At 34.0% G+C, this 19,663-nt stretch overlaps 1 protein-coding gene across 1 annotated transcript; it reads right to left on the reverse strand.

Moving 5' to 3' along the window:
• Positions 1 to 9,980: 9,980 nt before the first annotated feature.
• Positions 9,981 to 13,505, reverse strand: LOC147075695 (ribosome production factor 2 homolog). Its single transcript, XM_085942006.1, has 5 exons — positions 13,370 to 13,505; positions 13,043 to 13,258; positions 11,970 to 12,243; positions 11,024 to 11,165; positions 9,981 to 10,376 (listed from the first exon to the last, which is right to left on the reverse strand). Exons 1-5 carry the CDS (start codon positions 13,390 to 13,392, stop codon positions 10,066 to 10,068), a joined length of 966 nt encoding a protein of 321 aa, XP_085798132.1. The 5' UTR covers positions 13,393 to 13,505; the 3' UTR covers positions 9,981 to 10,065.
• Between the last annotated feature and the right edge of the window lie 6,158 nt (positions 13,506 to 19,663).

Here is a 19,663-nt window from a genome sequence, read left to right on the forward strand (position 1 = left end):
GGCAATGGTTAGAAAATTAAAACATCGCGGTATTTTTACGTAGGCACTGCGTAGTCGACTACAAAAGTTTTTGTTTAAATCTCGACTTTGATCATAAACGGAATACTAGCGACTTTACACGTGCATGGATTTACCGGCATCAATAGTGTGTAAATTAAACTATCGCGATAATACCTGTTTACACGCAGTGACGTCCCTAGATAAAATGCCGCTCCTAGGCAGCACAAAAAAACCGCCTCATTTTATACAGTATTTTTATCATCCTTTCATGAGTCCAATATCTAAGAAATGTGTTGTATGGATACATTACTAATAAAATATCAGACTAATTATTCGAAAATCTGCACGTGTCGTTTCTGGTCACCAAGTACGTCGAAGGGCAACGGAAGTAAACTAGATATCGCGAATCCGATAAAACCAGGGAGCTGATTTTTTTAATGGAAAGATATTTTCGTTATTACTAAGCTTATGTAGCTATTTCTATATATTCAAAATAATTCTCCTCGATTTGCCGCCCTTCGAGTAACTGCCGCCCCCAAGCGATGCTCAATCTGCCTACCTCCACGGGACGTCACTGTTTACACGCAAAAGCTCTGACTGTCTCGCCAATCTCATTCTTCAAGCGTAAGCGAGACGCGTTGTTGTCATTTTATGGTTCCATTTGATGTTGTGAAAATTGGTAAACGTCAAAATGCACTTCGCGGTGTAGTATATTAGGTATATTTTCCAGAAAGTTCGCCAATATTATTCTACTGCGCAGGCGCAGATATCGCGCAAGTTCCAACTGTCGCGTGCAAATTCAGAAGCTGCTGAACTTTTTTGATACATGCATGCAATCTTGCAACTTGCACGATAATACGTGCTTACACGTGCATTTTGTTGTCCAGGCCGCGACAATACGTGCTATCACTAGTACTTAAATCCATCCACGTGTTAACGGGATATAATGTCAAATTTTTTACTTAAATTCATTTCTTTTTACTTCTTCATGGGTTCATTTACAATCCATCTCTTATCAAAAATATTAATTTTCATGTTCCCATTTGTAACTCTACAGTCTTCATGATACGATGTGTTAGTGTATTATGCTATGTATCGTGCGACCAACCAACCTGTAAGAGTGTAAAGTGTCATGTCAATCTCTGTAATGCTATAATACTCCGTTTTCTGAATAAACAACTTGGAACATCACTCAAGAAAATAAACATTAGGTATATCTTAAAAAAAAAACATGCATAACGCGTCATTTGGTCTGAATTTTATACTGCCATCTGTTACCGGTACAAATGCGAATTACATGAGTACAATAATTGAAGCGCCTAGTTTCAAAAGCCCCTAAAACGGTTTTAGGTAGTTCTGAGAAAAATGAGAAAAACGATTTTAGGTGGTTTTGAGAAAAATGAGAAACAATCATATCTATTAAATCTGTGAACTTTATGTATTTATTTTTTAATTCGTTACATTCTAAAGAGTATTTTGACTTTGCATTTTAGGGGTATTTGAAAAGCACACCTACCCGTTTTAGCGGGTTTTGAAATTTACCCTTTTTTGATCATACGTATTAACGGTTTTTGGCGTTTTATAAAAATCAATCTTTGGCCATAATATACGTAACAAAAATATCCGTCTAAATACATATCTAACTCAAAAATTTTCAAAAACCGTTTTTTACCGGGTTTAAAACCGGGGCTCTTGAAACTAGGCGCTTCAATTATTTACAAATTGTATCCATCTATTTGAGATTTTTTTTCTAAAAACCACCGCTGACCATTTATTTAGTATCTACATTTGTGTTTATTGGTATAAATATTAAATATGCTTATAAAACCGATTAACAATTCCAGCATTCGGATGGCCCTTTAAAAAATTACAAATTTGAATATTGTTCAAATATCACGTACGCACAAAGCAAAATTTGAGATCATGTGATTAACCCTGCTCCCAAAAAACATGTCTAATAATAGTGTTTGCGAATTATTAAAATTTGGTGGGCGACTTTTATGCCATACATTTTTATGACATTATAACACTCAGCAAATTAAAAGCAAAAAAAAGTGATGTTGTCATAATTATTATTAGTGTTATTCCTGGGCATGAAGATACAAAATTGATAATGTTTTTGTATTGTAGTGAACTCAGCTATGATTCATGGCATTTAAACTCAGCCCACTTCACCCACTGCTGATTATATTTAACACAATATGATATTCTCACAAATTATAAACCTGCGCGCACATTAGACGGTCGGCCGATGCAACTCGACACCATGGCCCATCAATGGCCGGTCTATGGGCTGGCCACCTGACATTTTCGACGGACAGTGATCACCTCTCGCCTCCGTGCGTACCGTACCACGCCTTATTACTAAACACTGTATACGCTTATATATATATCATATATACCCAGATAAGTAATTACACAATTAACACATTGCTTATGCTCAGCTATTCGAGTTATTCCAGTCGGTTTCTAATGGGTGCGCAGAATTGACGTCCCATGGGGGTAGGCAGGTTCTGCGTTGTATAGGGTCGGCACATTATAAAATTCATTAGAAAGTATCGATATCTTATTTTTAAAACATAGTCGAAGCATAGAAAATGCTGACAACATAACTATTGTTGTATCACACTGCAATACATATTGTAATGGCGGTTTATCGTAAATGACCAGTTTTCACAAGAGTCTCATCAAATCTTTCAGCGAGATAGACCTCCACATACGTAACGCTACCACTGTTTGAGAACAGGTTTCGTGAAAATGCTCCGTAAATATTGTGTACTTACTTTTATCAATTTTAAGATTTTCAGTGTATTTATCTATTTAATATAGCTTAAAATAGGTAAGTAGATACCTAACGAATTTTCAGATGATTTGAAACTAAAAATTAAGGGGGGGTGGCATTCTAAGTCTGTTTAAGGTAACACTTTGACTATGGACTTTACTGGTGCGCAGGCTAAATAGGCACAAATGCATTGGACTGTATTGAAGAAGGGGTGGCTTTACCTTCTCACTTGCAATGACATTACTAACATTATTTATGGTCAGATCAATACACACATCCTAGTGTGGGGTTTCGGTCGAAATCCCGAAGGCCGAAATCCTGAATGCTGAAATCCCGAATGGCCGAAATCCCGAAAGTCTAAATCCCGAAAGCCGAAATCCCGAAGGCCAAAATCCCGAAATCCCGAACGCTGAAATCCCGAATGGCCGGTATCCTGAAGGCCGAAATCCCGAAAATACAAACAGTAATAATTTTTTTGTGGAAAATGGGTTTTTGTCTCTCTTGTAAAATTTGCGCAATTGAAGATAAGGGTTAAGATTACAGGAGAGAAAAAAACCCATTTGTTCTACAAAAAATGGTGTTGTGTCTTGTTAAAATTAATTTTGGGGATTTCATGAACCGGAACGGCGCTCCGATCCATTTCGACCCCTGATTCGATTAAATATTTCCCTCGAGAATCAAGCTTCTTGAATTAGAATGAAAATTAGCTCTCATCCCATATGTTTTTCCTTCCGATTCGAATTCCGCCTACAATTTGTTCTGCCCAAATTCTATTTTAGCTTTAAAAATTCGATTTCCGTGAGATTTATTGTTTAGTCCATGATAGTATCGATACCCTACAACCTACAACACGAAAATAACTCAAAAAAACCTTACGTAGATAATGTAAAGGTTTTTGAATTATTCCGTGTTCAACTAGGGATTCCCAACCCCGTGCCCGCGGACGCCATGGCGCCCGCTGACCGATTTGTATGCGCCCGCCACTAGTTGTCCGCGACAGAATTTTTTAAATTTCATTTTATTTTGACAATTTATTTTTTGTGTATTATTTATTATCTATGTCCAACAATAAATTTGCTTTGAAAAAATAGGTGGTCGCCGTCGGCCTACCGATATTTTTAAAGTGATCGGATTTTTTTTTCGAAGATAAGCTAAAAAATATTTTGGACAGAACAAAGGTACCTAGGCGCAATCGAATCGGAAGGGAAACAATGGAAAGAAGACTTGTTTTTTTTAACTCTCGAGTTTAGAAATACTGAGGCGGGCTCTTGCATGATCTTTGCATATGGGGCAAATATTTGTAGCTATGGAATTTAATTAGACGTAAGTTAGAAACCCATTCCTTCAAATGGTTTCTATGTTTTTTCCTAAAACTAACTATAATTATAATTAAGTATATAATTTGTGTTCTTCCACTAGGTGCCTCTGGTAGGCTGAACATTCGCATTAGTAAACATTCGTTTTAATACAAACAATAAAACATAAATATCTTAATTAGAATATGAAGTATGTAAATCAACGATAAACTGGACAGTTTATTGGCGCATCATTTATTTTATTATATTGACGATTGTTGTTTGTTGTTATTAATTTTATTGCACACTATTTATTTGGAATGCATTATCGCATTTGCAATTCAATTTATTATAGTCCGTAACATTATGGGTTTGATGGCGTTTGTGTTGCACTGATAGGACTATCACAAGGGAATCCAACCACGAGCCAAAATTTTGATCCCGGGATTTCGTGTCAGTCACTGTTCCCGTCATTTTTTGATAAATTCAAATAGCATTGATAAAATCAGTCAAAAATGTCTAGTATAGTTAATATCGTGTAGGTACCTACGTTGAATCTTGGAAATAGAGTAAATAATATTGTAATATAAATAATAATGTGAAAGTAAAACAGTTTAATTAAGAAAATATAAAAAATACAAATACAAGTTTAATTAAAATAAAAAAATAATATATTGTGTTGCCAATAAATACAACTTACATATTATTATTATTATTATAACATAATTTACAAACTTAAAATTTATAATAATATTTGCTATTTATTCGTGGATGTGTTAAATTCATTAAATACAATGAGAAAATCAAAACACACATTCATAAAATTTGGCGTAGAAACAAGCGCGTGCCTGCACGTTCGTGGCACTGGCCGTAAGATGCTGTTCGCGTGCCAGTACGTCAGTGGCGTCTAACTGGTTTATTAAACTGATTTATTATTTTTCTGATGTTGTTACGATTGCGTATGGCAGCAAAAAATGATTATTTATTATCCGTGAGCATCCTGCGATTCCCCCTGTGAGATGTACACATCACTAACATAATGATTTTGTACACATACCAATTGATTGTGATTGATAAAAAAATCAATCCCGAAAGTATCGTTTATATTTTGAGAATATTGGAGAAATTCCACGACGTCGGTTAGTAATCAAAAGTAATAGTAATATATACCTACTTTGATTTAAGAAACAAAAATCGATTGCCAAAGTAGCTGATTTGGAAGGAACGCTGATGGGTAGGTATAGTAATTGACCAATAGTTAAAATTTGTTCGCTATTAGTATGTCACGCCGTAGCATAATGGTAATGCGACGGATGAGGCGTATACTCGGGAGATACAGGGTTCGATTCCCCGTCGGGGTGACTTACTTTTTTCAAAAAACAGATTTTTTCTATTGGTTATTATATACTATATCAGAAAGTGTTTTTTTCAAAATAATATATGTTATATATTATATAAGTAAGACCGGCGTCTTACAAGGCTAACTAGTTAACATGGTAACACGTTTCCGTTATTTTTCTTGATCTGAAATAACACAGAATAGGGTGACTGCTATAGTAATTGGCCGTGTTATAGTAATTGGCCATTTCAACTTCTAGTTGATAAAATAAGATGTTAGCCATCCTTTTCTCACATTTGTAGCCATGTATAACTCCTCCGTCCTCTTCTTAGTATGCCATATTTCAGAAGTTACCACCAGAAGGTGCTAGTGTCTTCTTGGCTGTCAAACCTAAAAGTCTATGAATTTGTGTGTCATTTCTTAAGAAATCCTTAAGGTAAGCTGCTTTTGAAATACCTAAAAAACTCTATATCCCAGCATATATGTGTGTTTTTTACAAGATATTCTATTGACCTGCATTACATGGAAACCATGGATCTAATTGTTTTTTACATTTGCAGCAATTAATGTCACTTTTCAAGGGTGGCTAATAACTGTATCTGAAAAAGCGTGTTTTACAGTAGTTGGCCAATTATGCCAATAACTGTGTTTTAGAAAAATAAAAATAAATACGATTTTTTTTACATATCCTGATAGAGCTATGAAAATTAGCTAGTCCATATTTTTTTCGTATAATTGTGACACCAATGAACAGTTATTAGCCGGGTGGCCAATTACTATGTTCGTCATATGCCAACTACTGTATTTTTTTTGCAGATTGTATATGATGTCAAAAAAACCCTATATAGTAGCCAGCAGTTAGATAAAGCTCATGAAGAAATTAAAGATAATATATCTGTGAGAGCTACCGCGAAAAAATATTGCATTCCTCGAGCTACTTTGCGATTCAAAATGAAAAATCCTACAAGTCGACCTGAATATGGACCCCATCCATAATTAACCAAAAAAGAAGAAGAATGTGATCTTGCAGAATGGATAATAATATATGCGACCAGGGAAACAAAGGATTTCCCAGAAAGAAGACGATATTGTGAATAGAGTGCAACTTTTTTAATGAAAAATCCACGACCGAACCCTTTTAACAATAATAAGCCAGGGGTAAGTTGGTTGAAATCTTGTTTTAAAATGTCATCCAAATAGTCAAAAGAACGAGTGAAGCAAGTTCACGTGTATGCAATTGGTAAAGGAAAGACAAAAGAACGCATTTTTTTGTATTATTTACATTATCAGCAAAATATGGCGACACTCGATTGCCAGTTCCAGATTCCAGTAATTTTATTCGTCGATGTACACAAAACGCATATGACGTACGAACTAAGTGTAATATTATGTAACACATTGCAAATCGACGTAATTGCATTATATCGTAATGCAACGAGAATACTTCAACTAGCAGATGTATCAGTTTTTGGACCGGTGAAGAAAATGTGGAAGAAGGCTGTCCATGAGTGGTCTCCAAAAACAATTTTGTTTCGAACAAAGTTGTTAATAAAATTAAGCCGGAATATCTAATTAATGGTTTCAGGCATGTGCCCTCTTTCCCTTCAATGCAAACGCTGTTGATTATACAAAATGATTAGCAAAACGAATTTTAACTAACCAAAATTCTAACATTGATATATAAATGAAGTCAAAACTATACCCTTTGATTTTTTCAAAGAGGTTGTTGGTGAAGAGAGAATACAACAATTTGAGAATGGTAAACACCAAATAGGCGGTGAAAAAAGCTCCAAAATTTCAAACGTTTTCTATCAATTGTGGCAATATTTTAATACATCATAAAGAACATGCCCCAGAATTAGACACTTGTGTTATGTGGTACCAAGTGATGTATCTGCCATGATATGGACATATCGACCAGAGAGAATCTATCAGAAGATTCTGACTTGATGGATACAAAAGAGATGCTTAACTTGTTTCGTAATAGAGATTACTAAAAACTAGATTCTCTTATTAATTACTGACCATATATTTTTTTTGTATTTTTTCATATTTCGTCTATGTTTTTTTCAATTTAATATATTTGTTCTATAAAATTCTCATGGTTTTCTTTATTTACTCTGAATTGCTAATAATCAAAGGTTGTGTTAGCACTTTTATGCACACATTTTGATCAGATTTGAAGTGGCCAATAACTATAGAAAGGGGGGGCCAATAGCTATAAAAAAGTGGCCAATTACTGTATTTTTGCTCTCCATCTAGATAAACCGTAATAATCAAAAAATGGTCGAAGGAATGAAGTATGTATTAAACAAAATGAAAACGCAAAGCATTGATCAGTACAATTCCATCATTCTGAAACTTCAAAAATGTTAAATATCAAGAAAGTTATAACCAGCCAAAGTCAAAAAAATCCTTAACCTGCCAATAGCTATATGATTCACCCTATCACTCGTAGTAATTCTGTATATTAGGCGGTTATTTACAATAATTGGTAACATAGTAGTAAGCGGGCTAAGGTACACGACACTGCATTACTTGATTCTGAATGTATCGGATTAGAATCTCCAGTTGGATTTTTTTTATTCAATTGGAAATTCTAATCGTATGCAACGTTCCCTCTAATATTTCTATTGAGTGTGCGGATCATCAACGCATCTGAGCAGCGGCTTAACTAGGGTTGGTGTCACTCATCACCTGATACGGTAAATTTACACCCCCCACAAATACACACACACACACATACAATTTATCATGAAAACGATTGATGGATCGATGAAACGATTGATGGATGAAAATGACTGAATGATGAAACGATTTATCATGAAAACGAAAAAATTGGTGTGGCTCTTTATATATATATGAAACTCCAGAATGTGGCTCTCGTTGACCTCATGGATAATCAACTGTCTGAATACAATACAGAATATTATTTATCACTTTTTTATTGATTTTGTAGTTAAGAGGGCTCGCACATCAGAACTCGCCGCATGCGTCTTACGACGAATTCGTCGATGTGACGTCATCGTAAACCAAGAAACAAACGTTATCAAATGGACCTTCGCAGATTGGCCGATGCAACTGCAACTCTGCGACCCTGCGACATTCGTCTAGTTGCAATGGCCAAAGCGTGCATGTCGATCTCGGGAATGTCGCCTCCGCGCAAGCGCACAGCTGGCGGCCATCGGTCATTTCTGTCTTTGTCTCTGTCTACAATGTCATTGCTCGCTCACGCCGCCGCGTTTGACGTTTGTTCATTCAATCAACACAATAAAAATGGCAGACGAGAGACTTCTCTTTTTTCGTGTTTGACGTTTGCCGCTGGGCAGATGTGCGAGGATGTACGATGCAACATTCGTCGAAATTTTGTCAACTTTTGATTTATGGCCGTTAGGCACACAAGGCGAATTGTGATGTGCGAGCCGGCTAAGTGATATACCTAATGTTAGAATAGCCCTCAAAGTTCTAACCATTGCGAGAAGCATTGTTTGATAACAAAGCATACAATTCTATCATTCCCAACTTTTTTCCTTATAGGAACCCTTGAATTATTTTGTACAACCTTAAAGAATAATATACATTTTCACTTGTATGTCAGGTTTATTGATGAGAAACAAACATGTGGGGTGTCTGATAACAAAACCGATAAGTCACATGAGTACATAATAATTTCTCAAAATCTAGCAAAAAATATGTCCATATTCAATGTGCTATTTCACAATATAATGGCTCTTCGTTGGGCTAAATGCAGCTCCCAATATCTCTTGATAAAAATATAGTTATTTTCTTTCCCCATTATACTTGTATTTTCGCGAGTTTTCCTTTCTAAATGTTGTAAGTGACAAGATGCGTGTATTAAATTTGAATTTGTGTATTTAATACTACGTGAGAATGTGACTATGGTGTGGCTCTTTATATTTATGAAACTCCAGAATGTGGCTCTCATGTATGCCCGTCCCTGGTCTATTCTAAAATGTTATCACATTAAAAAAGTGTATAAAACCTGATGAGTTACAGAAACAGATTATTTAAAGTGTTGATTATCAATGTTGACATGTCCAATTATAATAATTATTGTTTATGGATTTATTGCAAAAAAGGGTTAATATGCATATTGTTCTAGTTTTAAAATAAAATATGATAGAAAAAAGAAACCAACATTAAAACCAACCAATTACACTCGACACACAAAAATGCTATTTTCCACTAATATTGAATTATTGTACTTATCAGTTTTTGTTATTAGATGCTATTTGGTAGATTATTTTACCTAAATCAAGTACTTTTTTTTATTCTCCAATTCAACCATTTCCCTAATATCTAACATTCAAAATGCTTCAATGTCTCATTGATGTTAAATGAAAAGTTTTACATTACAGAATCAAAGATTGTTAGACACACGTTTTCTTACAAAGTTTTGAAAAACCTTGATGTAGATTTAGATACCCCAGCATCAGCAAACAGTACCTGGTTGGAAATCACCGTGTAATGGTTCAGTTGGATTTCTTTTCACCTATTAGGTATTTATTATTGAATTCTTTTTTTGAAAATAAAACTCATAAAATAGGTAATTAAATAAAACGTTTATTAAGAAAATTTCTTTTAAAGTAATAATAATGTCCTTAATAACCAAAATATTAAAAAAATCATCATTCTGCCGTGCCTAACACCTGTGCCGCGCCTAAGGCCTCTGCCGCAGCCTTCCGGAGTGCCGTCTTCCTCTCCAACCTCTTCTGCTTCTTTTCTTCTGGAGTCTTCTTAAGCCCCTTCATCTTTCTCGTCTGCAGTTTGGAGACATCTTGTTTGCCCAAGTGAATGCGACCGTGACTCGTTCCGAATGAATCCCTCGACAGATTTTTCTTTACCACCTTCCTCAGTTCTCTTGGTTTGCGGCACGCCTGAGTCATGAGGTCATCAGAAGCTAATTTTGATCGGCGGAGTGAAAAATCCATGGAAGGACCTGAAAAAACAACAAAATACACATTGATTATCTGATAACATAAAAAATGTAGTATATAAATGTAGTATATAGTATATAAATCGGAATATGGGTGATATCCGTGTTAGTTTGGAGCAATAAAAATAACAGAGACGTTATTTTTACAATTTTATTTAAACTTTTTTATTTATAAAAGAACTGTATTAAATAATACATTTTTTACACAAAACAAACATAGAAGGTTTGCATAGTAGAACGACGATATGTAAAATTGAAGTAATCTATCTCGCTCTAAAGTTAACACAGTCAAGAGAGGAGCTGTTAAAAGATAGCACTTTTTGACAGTTCAGACGGTTAACTTAGACTGCAGACACACGGCATTGCAGTGGACGTGCATAAACGTGCGTCAGGTTAGAATCACCAATTGTTAAAAATTGGTGATTCTTATTGGATGCAATAAGAACCTGCGTCGACGTTTGCGCCTTTATTGTGATAATTAACTGCTCAAATACATAAAGTGATAGTGATATATTTATCACAATATGTAGGTCTTTTTTGATTTTAGAATAGCCTCGCCGGAGAACTTATTATTTAACATTCAAAACCTCAATAGCCACCAAATTCTGTCAAACTATAAGGATTAAGAATTTTTTTTAAATAAATCATACCTATTTCGACCAGTTCAACACGCGGTGTCCTTTGACCACTTTTCTTTAACTGTGATCTGTAGGAGCGGAGGAATATTTTTGAATCTTGTGTTGCAGTGAAACTCAAGACATGCTCAAGCCCCTGAAGTCTAATCGTCGAAGTCTGAAAACAGCAATACATATATTCATTATCACAAACTATTTAAAATGAGTAAACATTTTTACCTGTATTATCAGTGCCAGGCCTGATCTATGGCACCATAGGTAAACAATATTTGGCCTTATTAAATAAACCATTACATAAAACCACTAGTGTCTTTTGGTAATACTGTATCGCATTGATTATAATGCCGGGTCCACACTGGCAACATGTCGCGCGACATGTTGGCAGTGTGGACCTGGCATAACACTCATATTATAATTTTTTAGGGAAATCACAGAAGGCTCCACCTGGAAGAAGATTCAACATCTTGATGTCATCTTACAATGGAAGGCGTCTTTTACAATTGCTTATCAAAAACAATAAATTATAAGAAAACGTAGAGATCAACAAGCCAAAATCGAAACGTATCTATTCAACTGAAGAAGTTTCAGACTCTGATGGTGATAAATGAAAGTTCATAAATATTACATAATATTATATTTTTTAATGCTTTTTATTGCGATTGTATGACTTTCAACTTCGTAATAAAGTTTTAATGATTTTACAATTTTTATTTCAGGTAATTTTATTATTGGTATCTAAAAATGAAGCTCAATGATTGTTTGGTTCGACAGTGTTTAATTGAATTTTAAAAATTAACCAATACCATCTCCAAATTATATCCTTAGTTATATGAAAACAAATAAGTATGACTGAATATAATGATAAAGTTCAGTGTCCACTATATATTTAGGTTGATTCTTAACAGCCTACTTCCATCCCTCGCCACTATTATAGAATATGATAAAGATAATTAATATTTACCGGCTGCCATTGGAACATATCAATAAATAGCGATTTTAATCGTATCAATTCTTGGCTCTGTTCCCACGCGGCTCCGTTAAACACTAAGCAAGGTTTCACAAAAACTCCAATTTTATCAACTTTGAAGTCTTCTAACTTTGTGTAATTATCAACTCCGAGTTCGATCATATCCAGAATTGAGAAATCAAATGTCCTGCCGAGTATTATATTGTGTGGTCGTTTTTTACTGTGTGAAGCTACGCTGAATAGTGCCGCGTTCTTACTCTTTGAAAATCTGAAAGTAAACAAGACACACTTAAATGTATTTCATATTTATGTAAATAGGGTCAACACGAAAGAGGAAGGTGGCCCACTCAATGAAGACAAAGTTTAGTGTGCACTATTTATGTCGAATTTCCACAGCCTACCTACAAACAATGTTAAGGTATAATCCATAATCGGTAAATTAAATGCATCAATGGTGGCACCAAAATGTCAGGTTTTAATGTATATAAGGTAAGGTAAACCCAATATAAAATCTCATTGGTTGCATATTGTTGAGTACACTACGCCAACCAATGAATGGCTTTGAATGCGTTTTGAACTGATAGAAATTGTGAACACATCAAATCTATGTGAATTTAGCTAAAGGCTTATCCTATATGGAAAATCGATGAGTTAAACATACGTACTTACATGTTAAGTTTTTTTTTATATTACAAAATCATTCATTACCATAATAATATACAAAAAATGTTAGCTTTGTATGTAAACTATTATTTTAACAACTTTTGCTAGGCCTCTTTGGTAATTGCAGTAATAAGGGGATGTATGTTAGTTTATAACTTATCCCAGTCAAATATTTAATAGATCACATATTTTGGAATTGGGTTTGAATTCCGCATTTGGCAAAAATTACATGTTTTTCAATGTGTAATTTATCTCGTATCGGTTGGACGAATAGTTAAAACCATTCCAAGTAAAAAAAAAAAAATAATAACCTCACTCTATATATAAGACCATATTATTATGCTTTGGTTAGGATCAAAATGATAATTTACTTTAAAATATGTTTAAGATAACAATTTACTTACTTTTCCAAAAGCGTCGCATCCTCAAACGGAGTAATGTCATTTTTTCGTTGAAACATGACAACATTCGGCTTTTTTAATGTGTAGAGATCTTTAAGAATCCCTTTTGTAACATCTGATGTCTTGCGCCCTTGAACCAAAAACGTCAACTTTGCATCCTCTATTAACTTTGGTTCCAATCCCAGCAGGATTTTCTTTCCTTTTCGCGTAGATGCTTTCCTAGAGAATTAAGAATTTTATATAACGTGTAAATAAAATTAGGATACAATTTGTCAAATGTGTCAACGCACACGGAACAATTAGAATTTAAAGATGTAAAATATCACCCACCTCACTCTCTGGATGAAAGGCATTTTTGTAACTATTTTATAAAAACTTTGTTCACTATTTTAATGTTGTCAATAACCTCAAAACAATTAAACGACAATCAAGCACTGGTAGTCGCACATGGGAAACGTCATAAACCATAGACAGTGTATATTAGCATGTACATTAGCAGTGTTGCCATATTTTGAAAGTGGAATTATAGTACAGTGCCTTCAAAATTATAGTATTTCGACAAAAAATATAGTACGCGTTGAGTGACCAATAATTTTCTGCATTTTCAAAAAATTAAACGTGGGGTAATTAACGTCTTGTATTTTTTAGACAAAATATCCATGAAGGGTAATTAACGTCTCGTTTTTTTAGACAAAATTCAAATGTTAAGTCAGTGGTTTCCAAACTTTATGTTACCACGCCTCCCTTAAAAAAAAATCTAATCTAGGCGCCTCCCCCCCTTATTTCATTAAATAATACAGACACCTTTTTAAATAGTCAACAATGTACCTACTTACGAATACAAAAATGAAAAAAAAAATAAACAAGGTTTTACTACTTATATTACATTAATTTTTGAGGAATGTGCTTCTTTATTAGCACAATCAATTTCAATAGTAGTCGATCCAAAGTCATTATCGTTCATTGACAAATGGATTCTATCATGGGACCCACATCCCGAAGCGGACCCTCCGGGTCTTTTTTTCTATTAATAAAATAATGTGAAAAGTGCATTAGCAAACTAACCAAGAACTCAGTAAATAGATTTTTGTTTGCTTCAATATGTCTGGCGTAGAAATCATTTAAAAGTGGTGACATGGCGAACTTTTTTTCTTTTGTCATTTTGATTTCCTAAGCTCCAATTTTTTATGAATGCCTTTACTTTGTCGTTTTAAATCAGTGAATGCATTAGTGAATGCAAATAGACAAGTTAAACAACAAAATTATCGTTCCTAAACAAATTTGCCTCAAATTTCAACATTATCATTAATTTGCAAACTGCAAATCTGTGGCTACATTAATTATGCTAAACTTTTCGCGCCTCCCTTTGCAACACTACGCGCCTTCCAGTTTGGAAATCGCTGTGTTAAGTAATTAACGTCACCTTAAACACCGTCTTTTTTAGACATGGGGATTATTTATTTTTTGCTTCTCACGGATTATTTTGGCGTTGTTATTCTTCTATTGGCAACTTTTTTTCTGATTTCTCAAAATTATAGTATTTTGGGCGTACTATATCTGTTTTATATTGTACATAGTACGCAGACGAAAATTATAGTACAAATACTATAATTATAGTACGGTTGGCAACACTGTATATTGGTCTATGCCATAGACTAAAAAGTTCCAAAAAGTATGTCTTATGTCATAGACACAAACTAAAACATAGAGTATAGATCGTATATTTGCCATAGACATAGAGATATTGCTACTACCTAGTTTGAAATAATAATTACTAAAATATTACTCCAACAAAATAGCCGCAGTAAAAAACATCATCTTTATTCGATAAACGACATTTAGTATCGGCAGACTTACTACAAAATTTGTAATAAGTCTGCCGATACTTAATATACTACTTTATATGATTATGGTATTGAAATATAATAATCTTTGATAAGAGAAAAAGCTTTTTTAAAATATTAATAAATGTTTTGGGCTATAAAATGATCCATCGGCAATCAATACTAGATAGGTACTCATTTTGGAGTCAATTATAAGTAATTTTGGTGGGTAGATCATTTTAAAACCATTTTGTCTAGAATTTCGGCGTGCACACGGAAATATTGTTCGGGGAGGTCGATTTCAAAAATTTGTCCATATTTTTTTATTGATTTTTAAGGCGGCTGGAGGAGACGAGGTTAGCAAAATCTAGCAGAATACCGCACCAATAGATTCTTCATAGATAGGCAATCCGCCCTTGAAACCGAACCCAAAACTCCCCTCCCCGCTTATGTGCGCACCTGCTGATAGCTATACACTATTAAAATATAATAGATACCTCAAAATACCAAATAAATACAAGAGGAATAATAATATTAATAGAAAATAACAAAAAAGATTATGTTGATGAAGTTTCAAACAACTACGGTCTAGAGGTTCGGAGTACTTAGGTACTACGACAATAGGTACAACATTTGATACACATGTCATGGATGTGAGACAAATCAAAGGGTGGGTTTTGAGGTTTGAAATTGGAAATAAAAGTCATCAGCTGAATGCAGAACTAATCTAATTCACATTTGAAATATTTTGCAGAAGAATTTTTTGAAACAGCCTACTTCAGTTACTTATTATTTATATGGACAAGTGTATGCATCATTTTTTTTCATCAATAATCCTACTAAAATATGACGCATCCATTTATCCATAAAGGTAATAAATAATTTCAGTAAGTTGTTAAATGTTAAAAACTCTCTCCCCAAAAATTTCAAATGTAAGTTAGAATAGTTCTGCATTCAGCTGACGAAGTGTTTTCGAAAATAATACCTAACATTTATTGTGTTCGTCAAAACCAAAACGTAATTATTGTTGTTTAAATTATATACCCAGCTGCGTATTTGCGCTACACTGATTGAAATTGAAAGAACACCCTGCACCGGAGCGTAGTTCCGGTTCATCAAATTAGCGAGATTATCGCCCATCTTGTGGAAAAAATAAATTGACCGTCTGAGCTAGGTAGGCCAAATATAATAAAAAATCGACTATTGACATATACATCAAATTGAATTAGATAGACACATAATAATAATATGTTCATATTTCCGGAAAATTATCAAGCGCTCTGGTTCGTACAATCATTTCGAGCGTTGCCTAAGTGTAAATACATTGTCATTATGATGCTTTATCCAATACAGAGCTCTAAATGGAAAATGTTACAAACCGGAGCGCTCAATATTTTTTCCGGAAAATATTAACACACCTAGTTATCAATTGTATGTATATTTTATAAAATATAAGTGTATATTCTTTTGTTATAAATGGCCTATGGCTCAGATGGTCAAGTTATTTTTCCAGGAGACGGAACGATGATTTTTATAATATACACGAACCGGAACGGCTCTCCGGTGCGCTCCCGTCCATTCGAGCCCTGATCCAATATATAGTGATATACCATATACGACAGTGCCTAGAAGGGTAAGCCTACCAACGTTTTTAGAGTAGGTAGGTACCTTTGTAGCTAGACCTACAATATTTAATGCAAAAAAAATAGTGCCTAGTTACATACGAGTACCTAATAATTTGTACCCAGATAATTTTGACACGTTTTATGTTCAAACTACTGTCCTTTTTGCAAATTTTACTTCCGAGCTCTCAAAATCACTCATAGCCAAAATAACTGCACGTTTCATAGAGCTTGTTGTGTTATCTTTTGGATAACAAACTTTTTAAACAAGTCTTTTTTATTAGAATTATTCTGCGATCTTTTGTCACGTCGAAAGATCGTATTCTTGACACGTAATTTTATAATTACTGCTTTCTACGACATTAGCACATTATGTAGGTACCAACAAATAATAATAATGTAAACAATGCCACTCAAATATGTGTTTCAGGAAATTCCAATTATAATAATTAATACCAATTTAAACGTACCTATTTAGTGTCACATACACACTGTACCTAACATAAATAATAATAATAGTGGCGTAATTATTACATACACTAAAATTATTAGGCAGTGACGTCCCTGCAGACTATTAGCGCCCTCTTTTAGTTTTAGTCACAATTGGATGTAGTTAAGCAGAAAACGTCCAAGCCACAATTTTACAAACTGTGAAAAACGCATTTGAAATTTTGAAGTAACAAATTAACATTTAGTATGACTTTTATCTTTTTTAGATTGAATTTGTAATTTAAATACTTATATGGTATTATAATGCATATTAATTTATTATTAGATTTTTGAAAAACATACTAATTTAAAAGTTATTGAGTCTTTTGAGGGTTGGATGTTTTCTGCAAATTAAAAACAGATTGTTTTGTGTTTGTATTTTCCTAAATATTGTACTGATCTTAGCACATACAACCTTGGGACAATCATCTTTATTTGAATATTTCTTTATAAATAAAACACTATATTAGTACATTTATTTTACACATATTTATTGGAAATTTGTTTAATAAAAATGATCATGCGATAATTATTAGAACGTAAAATAGGTAACTGCACTGTGGTCAAAATAAATTTATATGTAAGTACTTAATGTTATATTGGAATTTCAGGTTCAAAATCTAATATTTGAGAATTGTAGCCATACACATCCTCGGTAATATTTGATGAACCCGTAAGATTTAATTAATTAATCTCTTATTAAAATATATTTTTTTTGTATTTTTTCATATTTCGTCTATGTTTTTTTTCAATTTAATATATTTGTTCTATAAAATTCTCATGGTTTTCTTTATTTACTCTGAATTGCTAATAATCAAAGGTTGTGTTAGCACTTTTATGCACACATTTTGATCAGATTTGAAGTGGCCAATAACTATAGAAAGGGGGGGGGCAATAGCTATAAAAAAGTGGCCAATTACTGTATTTTTGCTCTCCATCTAGATAAACCGTAATAATCAAAAAATGGTCGAAGGAATGAAGTATGTATTAAACAAAATGAAAACGCAAAGCATTGATCAGTACAATTCCATCATTCTGAAACTTCAAAAATGTTAAATATCAAGAAAGTTATAACCAGCCAAAGTCAAAAAAATCCTTAACCTGCCAATAGCTATATGATTCACCCTATCACTCGTAGTAATTCTGTATATTAGGCGGTTATTTACAATAATTGGTAACATAGTAGTAAGCGGGCTAAGGTACACGACACTGCATTACTTGATTCTGAATGTATCGGATTAGAATCTCCAGTTGGATTTTTTTTATTCAATTGGAAATTCTAATCGTATGCAACGTTCCCTCTAATATTTCTATTGAGTGTGCGGATCATCAACGCATCTGAGCAGCGGCTTAACTAGGGTTGGTGTCACTCATCACCTGATACGGTAAATTTACACCCCCCACAAATACACACACACACACATACAATTTATCATGAAAACGATTGATGGATCGATGAAACGATTGATGGATGAAAATGACTGAATGATGAAACGATTTATCATGAAAACGAAAAAATTGGTGTGGCTCTTTATATATATATGAAACTCCAGAATGTGGCTCTCGTTGACCTCATGGATAATCAACTGTCTGAATACAATACAGAATATTATTTATCACTTTTTTATTGATTTTGTAGTTAAGAGGGCTCGCACATCAGAACTCGCCGCATGCGTCTTACGACGAATTCGTCGATGTGACGTCATCGTAAACCAAGAAACAAACGTTATCAAATGGACCTTCGCAGATTGGCCGATGCAACTGCAACTCTGCGACCCTGCGACATTCGTCTAGTTGCAATGGCCAAAGCGTGCATGTCGATCTCGGGAATGTCGCCTCCGCGCAAGCGCACAGCTGGCGGCCATCGGTCATTTCTGTCTTTGTCTCTGTCTACAATGTCATTGCTCGCTCACGCCGCCGCGTTTGACGTTTGTTCATTCAATCAACACAATAAAAATGGCAGACGAGAGACTTCTCTTTTTTCGTGTTTGACGTTTGCCGCTGGGCAGATGTGCGAGGATGTACGATGCAACATTCGTCGAAATTTTGTCAACTTTTGATTTATGGCCGTTAGGCACACAAGGCGAATTGTGATGTGCGAGCCGGCTAAGTGATATACCTAATGTTAGAATAGCCCTCAAAGTTCTAACCATTGCGAGAAGCATTGTTTGATAACAAAGCATACAATTCTATCATTCCCAACTTTTTTCCTTATAGGAACCCTTGAATTATTTTGTACAACCTTAAAGAATAATATACATTTTCACTTGTATGTCAGGTTTATTGATGAGAAACAAACATGTGGGGTGTCTGATAACAAAACCGATAAGTCACATGAGTACATAATAATTTCTCAAAATCTAGCAAAAAATATGTCCATATTCAATGTGCTATTTCATAATATAATGGCTCTTCGTTGGGCTAAATGCAGCTCCCAATATCTCTTGATAAAAATATAGTTATTTTCTTTCCCCATTATACTTGTATTTTCGCGAGTTTTCCTTTCTAAATGTTGTAAGTGACAAGATGCGTGTATTAAATTTGAATTTGTGTATTTAATACTACGTGAGAATGTGACTATGGTGTGGCTCTTTATATTTATGAAACTCCAGAATGTGGCTCTCATGTATGCCCGTCCCTGGTCTATTCTAAAATGTTATCACATTAAAAAAGTGTATAAAACCTGATGA

Source organism: Rhyacophila brunnea, unplaced genomic scaffold (genome assembly GCF_057557595.1).
Source record: "Rhyacophila brunnea isolate RB1 unplaced genomic scaffold, BYU_Rbru_1.0 scaffold_14, whole genome shotgun sequence".
Lineage (NCBI taxonomy): Eukaryota > Metazoa > Arthropoda > Insecta > Trichoptera > Rhyacophilidae > Rhyacophila > Rhyacophila brunnea.